Source organism: Hydra vulgaris, chromosome 13, assembly GCF_038396675.1.
Source record: "Hydra vulgaris chromosome 13, alternate assembly HydraT2T_AEP".
Classification (NCBI taxonomy): domain Eukaryota; kingdom Metazoa; phylum Cnidaria; class Hydrozoa; order Anthoathecata; family Hydridae; genus Hydra; species Hydra vulgaris.
In genome coordinates, this window is record NC_088932.1 from 3,699,664 (window position 1) to 3,706,444 (window position 6,781).

A 6,781-nucleotide genomic window follows, 5' to 3' on the forward strand; every position below is an offset into this window, starting at 1 on the left:
AAAAAATTGGGTGAAACAATTTGTAGAAGACAACTAAAAATTAGATGTTTTTTTACTAATTTGTATATATACACACATATATATATATATATATATACAGGGGCGGGTGTAATTGTGGGGCTAAGGGGGTAGTAGCCCCCCCCCCCCTTGGGACAATGTTATATATTTTTTAAAACGAATAATAAAATATATCAATGATCTTTATATGCAAAAGTTATGCATAAATGCATATACATAAGTTATGCAACATAACTTCGTTTTAGTTTTATTGGAAAAACGCTTGAATGCTTCTTGCATTTTTAAGTTAATAAGTTTCTTAACCATAATGCAGTGCAACTTAGATTGTTATTATAAAGCGGTGTCATATAGTTTGCATTGTAGTTTATTCTTCTGTATTTGTTTATAGCCGTGCTTTTATTTTTGTTTTTTAGTTTTAAATTTAATTTTTTAAATTTTAAGGGATATTTTTAAGTTTTTTGTGTTGTATGTCATGTGTTTTGTTTAAAGTTTTACACAAAATTTTTAACAAATGAGCAATGCCAATGGAAATGGTAAAAACCCAGCTAATGCAAAAAGAAAACAAGTCAATATTTCTACATATTTTAACAAGAAACACATTTTATCAGAACAAGTTAATAAAACAGAGAACTTAACCATTCCGATACCGTGCACTTCTCAATTATCTGAAAATGATAAAAACACTGCTTGCAGTATCGAAAAAGATATTTTAGAACCTTTAACTTTTATTGAGGATATTGGATATTATATAAACTCAAAGTCTTTAAATCAGAATACAAGATATAGATTAGTTAAAAAAAATTGGTTGCCTGGATCTGATTTTATTTATCCTTTTTCAACACATGTTAAAAAAGGCAAAGAAGTAAAGCGATACTTAAATCAATCTCACTTAATGAAATTCCCTTGGTTAGTATATTCATCATTAAAATCTGGGTTATTCTGTAAATTTTGTGTACTTTTCCTTGTTAACAATACTGGAGGATTAAGAAATACTGAACCTTTAAAAAAATTAGTCACTGTACCATTAAATACATTTGCTAAACTATTAGGAAAAGATGGCGATCTAGAATCCCACCAAAATAATTTATATCACAAAAATGCAATTTTACAAGCTAATGAGTTTTTAATCCGTTATGAACAGCCAGAAAGAGAAGTTCTAAACTTGATTGACAGCGAAAAAAAGAGGCAAATAGTTGAAAATAGAAAAAGAATTACTCCTATTATTGAGTCAATAATTTTTTTAGCTAGACAAAACATTCCTTTAAGAGGGCATAGGGATGATGGAGAATTATTAATTAATTCTAGTTCAAAAACATCCGTTATCAATGAAGGGAACTTTAGAGAACTTTTAAGATTCCGAATAAAATCTGGTGATAAGATATTAGAAAATCATCTTAACACAACTCATGCCAAAGCTACATATATAAGTAATACTATTCAAGAAGAATTAATAGAATGCTGCAAAGAAGAAATTATTTATAAAATATTGACAGATATTCAATGTAATAAGTTTTATAGTATTTTATTAGACGAAACTACAGATGTATCACATTCATCTCAAATGACACTAATTTTAAGATATATTTTTGATGAAAAAATAAAAGAAGATTTTGTTTCATTCATAAATTGTCACACATACTTTTATAATAAGCAAAAGTCAAACCAGGAGGAACATATCAATCATAGTGAAGAATGTGTAGAAAATTATGAAAGCACTATTATTGAACCAAAACTCACAGGTGAGTTTCTTGGAAAAATAGTCGTTAATATTCTAAAAAGTTTAAATTTAAACTTGAAACACTGTGTTGGAATTGCAACAGATGGTTGCTCTATTATGACATCCACAGTTCGTGGTGCTGTTAAATATATTCAATCAAATGCAACTCCAAATGCAGTTTATAGTCCATGTACGAATCATTGTTTAAATTTATCAATTTCTAAATCATCTAGTGTCATGGAAATTAGAGACTCTATTGGTATTATTAAAGAAACTGTTAAGTTTTTTAATATGTCAGCCAAAAGAAATCATGTTCTTAAAATAGTTTTTGGTAAAGAAAAAAATTTAATGAGTTTATGTGAAACAAGATGGATTGAAAGACACGATAGTGTTTTAATATTTAAGAATTCTCTACACTATATCATTAAATCTCTGAACCTTATAACTGAATGGCAAGATAATGATTCATCAGTAAAAGCTTATTCTCTTTTAAATTCATTAACTACATGTCAATTTATAATATCATTATTTATACTATCAGATTTACTCAACTGCAAGTAAACTACTTCAAAGTGTTCAAAAAGACCTGCATTTTGCAGAAGATTGCTTTAAGGATATTATAAATATTATGGAAAATAGGCGGTCTACTTGTTATATAAATTTTAAAACAATATTTATAGAAAGTAAACAACTTATGGAAAAATTGGATGTGGAAGTAAAGTTACCTCGTATTACTAAGCATCAAATACACAGACCAAATATAAATACTTTAACCGTAGAAGAATACTTTAGAATTTCTGTTTATAATCCACTGTATGATCATGTCCTTGCTGATTTAAAAGATAGATATTTAAGTAAGAAAAGTTTAACTGTTTATAAATTATTACTTCTTATACCAAGCCTCGTTGTTGCTATCAAGTTGCATGATATGAATAATATTGCAGACATTGTTGCTAAAGAATACTCATTTATTTGCATAGAAAAACGACAGTTTTCTTCTGAACTTGATTTGTGGATTACAAAATGGACCAGAGTTAAAAATGAAGGTAAATATTAAATCTATTAATAATTTATTTCAGGCTAAATTATCTAAATTATAAGAATTTAATCTCTTAATTTCAAGGAGGTTATTTACCATCTACAGTCATTGATGGTTTGAATTGTTGTCCAGATATATTGTTCCCAAGTATTAAAACAATACTTTTAATTATTGGTTGTCTGCCCATTAGCATTGCATCAGCTGAAAGAAGTTTTTCTTCTTTGCGAAGGTATATCTACATTCAAAATTAAAATATCAAATTAATAACCAAATAATCTTGTTTTTAACTAAAATGATTTAAATCTAGATTAAAAGATTGGTTACGATCCCGAATGAGTCAAGATAGATTGAATGGTTTAGCTTTACTTTATGTTCATCGGGACAAAGAAGTGTTAACAGACAGCGTTATTGAACGGTTTTCAAAAGTGAAAAAAAGAAACATTGAATTTATATTGTAATGTTCAGAAAAACGTTTTAGTTATTACTTATGTTTCTTTTTAAAAATGGTTTCCGGTAAAAATTGACATCAATTAAACTTTAGTTGGTAACAAATAAGAAATTAATAAACAAGCGGTTTTAAAAAGCTTGGCATGGGTAAGAAAAGTTATTAAGCACGCATTAGGTTCTCTCCTATATTAAGCACGCGAGAGAATGAGTAGAACCATTAAGAGTAGTCCATAATTTACGTCAACCAACTTTAACAAATTTTACCCCCATCGTAATGCTTTTGTAACAAGATCCGTAGTTTAAAGACGACCCTTTATGTGAATTAATATGTTAGAGACAAATACGACTAAATAGACGTAAAATACGACTAGGTAAATTTTTTAAACTTTTGCCACCCCACCCCTTGGTAAGTGACCAAACCCGCCCCTGTATATATATATATATATATATATATATATATATATATATATATATATATATATATATATATATATATATATATATAACGGGTGATGCGGAAGTTATCGGAGTAATTCCACGTCAAAACAACCAATTTTAAAAAATGCAACCTTATGTCCTTGGATTTTTTTTATATTTTTACCATAGTACATTATAAAATAAGATAAATCCCAAAATTTCAAGGTTTAACTCCCAACGGTTCGTGAGTAATGGTTGTTTTAATTTTGGCTACTATTATTGTTTTGGTCATTTTCCGCCATTTTTAAATTTACATTTCTCCTTATATAATCAAGTCTATAAACAAGTGAGTTCTAAAAATAAGTGACTTAGTTAATTTATAGGTGAGGAATTTGAATATATAAATAAATAACTCATTTTATAATTAAAAAGTACCTAAATATCAATTACAAATGTTAAAATAATGGACACCTGCCCCAGTAAAATTTTTAGATGTGCAGTAAATTCTTTAAGCTTATAATTTCAAATTAGATCATTATATGTTTGAAGAACATTGTGTGAAAAAATCATTTCTGCCAAATACATAGTTTAAAAATTAAATGAAAACTATTACAAAAATAGCAAATATTGCATATTTCACTTATCGCAGCATCGAAAATAAATAAAAATGATGCATACTTGAATTGATATACAATCTGATATTATTTTTGTCTGATATTATTTTTGGTGCACTTTTTAATGTTGTTACATTAGTGATTGGTATCCAACAATAATCATCCCTTTTTGGCCAGAAAAACTGTTCAGATGGACCGTGTGGATGCATAAATTTTATTTTTATATCATTATATTCTTCATCTTTTTCTTCGACTACTGCAATCCACCAAAACGAGTCATATGTACATGCGTAATATTTGTATTTCTGCATTAGCTCAAAATTTATTAAACTTAAATTTTGGTAACTTGATTTTTTAGTTATATTAATAGATTTTGGATTTATATCGTTACTAGTTTTTTTAAATAACATATATGTTTTCGAAACTGGTATGCAATGGTGAAATCCTCGATTTCCTGGTATTGTTTTTTCCTTCTCAAATCGTTTATTTTATGTAGCTCTAACATTAACCATAGTTCTTTTATCAATTTTAAAGAACTTTATTGTGAGCATTTTTTGAGTGCAAAATTCAAACATTGCATCGATTGTTAGTATTTGATTTTTCTTTGGACGTTCTCTTGCTGTTGTTCGTTTTACTGTACCACCTATTGCATCACAAGAAGATTTGCCATGACTGGTTGCAAAAAATGTCCATTCAGCTTCCAATAAAAAATCTTCTGAACGATTGCATAGATTTAGAAAATTTTTATAATTATTATACTGTCCTCCACATACATCAGAAAAGTAATACAATTTGAAAATTAAAGAAGGGTTTCTTCAATATAATTACATAAAATATATTTGAAATCAAATTACCTTTTATTTTTATTTTTTTTTTTATGCACTTTATAAACATTACAACAATTGCCATTTTTCTTCTCAAATCTTTTTCTAAAGTAGTGAAAATGGTGATTACAAATGCTGAATAGTTCTTCACAAGCACACAACTCAGATCTCTATAAAATGTTTTGACGAGTATAAGTGTCTAGGTCATGAAGTAAAAAAATCTCTTTATTTCTAGAATATGAGGTTATATGGCATTTTGACTTCAAAACTTTACCAATATCATATGAAATCTTTTTGATGATGAATTAAATGTTAAAACTTGCATATTTAAAAATGCACAAGTTTTAATTACATTATTTATGTAGAATTAATTGCAACATTTAAATTAGATGAATATATCTGAATTCAGCAATTAAACTTTGATAATTGGAAAAGACAAGGAACCAAGGAACAAAAAGGAAATAAAAAAATACATTAAAAAAACTTTCATAACTTAAGAACCACTTAGATTTAGAAAGGAATTATCATTTTTTCCTAAAGTACTTTGGCGAAAATTGAAAAAAAAAAAAATCAGAGAATTTCGGGTTGTATTTTAAATAACTTCCAATTAAGTTTTATACTCCAAATCTTTGAATGTTCATACTTATGTCATTTAAAGTGTTTTGCAAAAATTTGCGCTACAAAGAACCTGGGAACATAAATACCCTAAAAATTAGAAATCTAAAACGTGAGCGAAATTTATTTTTTGAAATATGAATTTAAATATCCTAAACTAGGTAGAAATTTCTTTAAGGTAATAAAATTTCATTGAAAAATAATGATTTGAAAAATAATGATTTTTACAACCCCCTCGTTTTGAGGGGGTTGTAAACTTTACATGGTTATATCTTTTGAATGCCAAATGATTTTTTGAAAAATTTTTAAAAATATGTACAATTTTTAGTCTTATTAAAGCAAGTAATTTTTCTGTTTGGAAAAATCAATTCCCCTCACGTTTGGGCGGATGATTTCTACTTTTTAGGGTATTTTTGTTCCCAGGTTCTTTGAAGCGCAATTTTTCGCAAAACATCTTTAAATGACATAAGTATGAACATTCAAAGGTTTGGAGTATAGAACTTACTTGGAAATTATTTAACTCAAACACCGAAAAATCGTGGTCCGCCCCTGCAATTATATATACATTTTTAGTACAAAAGTAAAATATTTACAAAACTATTCATTTGGCATAAATGAATTTTTCAAACAATGTTCTTCAAACATACAATGATCTTATTTGAAATTTTAAGCTTAAAAAATTTACCGCACACCTAAAAATTTTACAGTGGCAGGTGTCCATTATTTTAACATTTATAATTGATATTTATGTACTTTTTAATTATAAAATGAGTTTTTTATTTATATATTCAAATTCCTCACCTATAAATTAACTAAGTCACTTATTTTTAGAACTCACTTGTTTATAGACTTGATTTTATAAGGAGAAATGTAAATTTAAAAATGGCGGAAAATGACCAAAACAATAATAGTAGCCAAAATTAAAACAACCGTTACTCACGAACCGTTGAGAGTTAGACCTTGAAATTTTGGGATTTATCTTATTTTATAATGTACCAACTATGGTTAAAATATAAAGAAAATCCAAGGACATAAGGTTGCATGGCCTGGTTGTTTTGACATGGAATTACTCATCGGACAAATCCGAATT

The 6,781-nt window shown here is 27.2% G+C and overlaps 1 protein-coding gene across 1 annotated transcript; it reads left to right on the forward strand.

The window, feature by feature from the left end:
- The first annotated feature begins 368 nt into the window (after positions 1-368).
- Positions 369-3,258, forward strand: LOC136089386 (52 kDa repressor of the inhibitor of the protein kinase-like). The gene is made up of 4 exons (XM_065815362.1): positions 369-2,589; positions 2,716-2,781; positions 2,859-3,003; positions 3,082-3,258. The coding sequence occupies exon 1, from the start codon at positions 530-532 to the stop codon at positions 2,294-2,296; it is 1,767 nt and encodes a 588-aa protein (XP_065671434.1). The 5' UTR covers positions 369-529; the 3' UTR covers positions 2,297-2,589; positions 2,716-2,781; positions 2,859-3,003; positions 3,082-3,258.
- The last annotated feature ends 3,523 nt before the right edge of the window (positions 3,259-6,781 follow it).

Coding starts and splice junctions, on each gene's coding strand:
- LOC136089386 (XM_065815362.1), top strand. CDS start 530: ATGAGCAATGCCAATGGAAATGGTAAAAACCCAGCTAATGCAAAAAGA.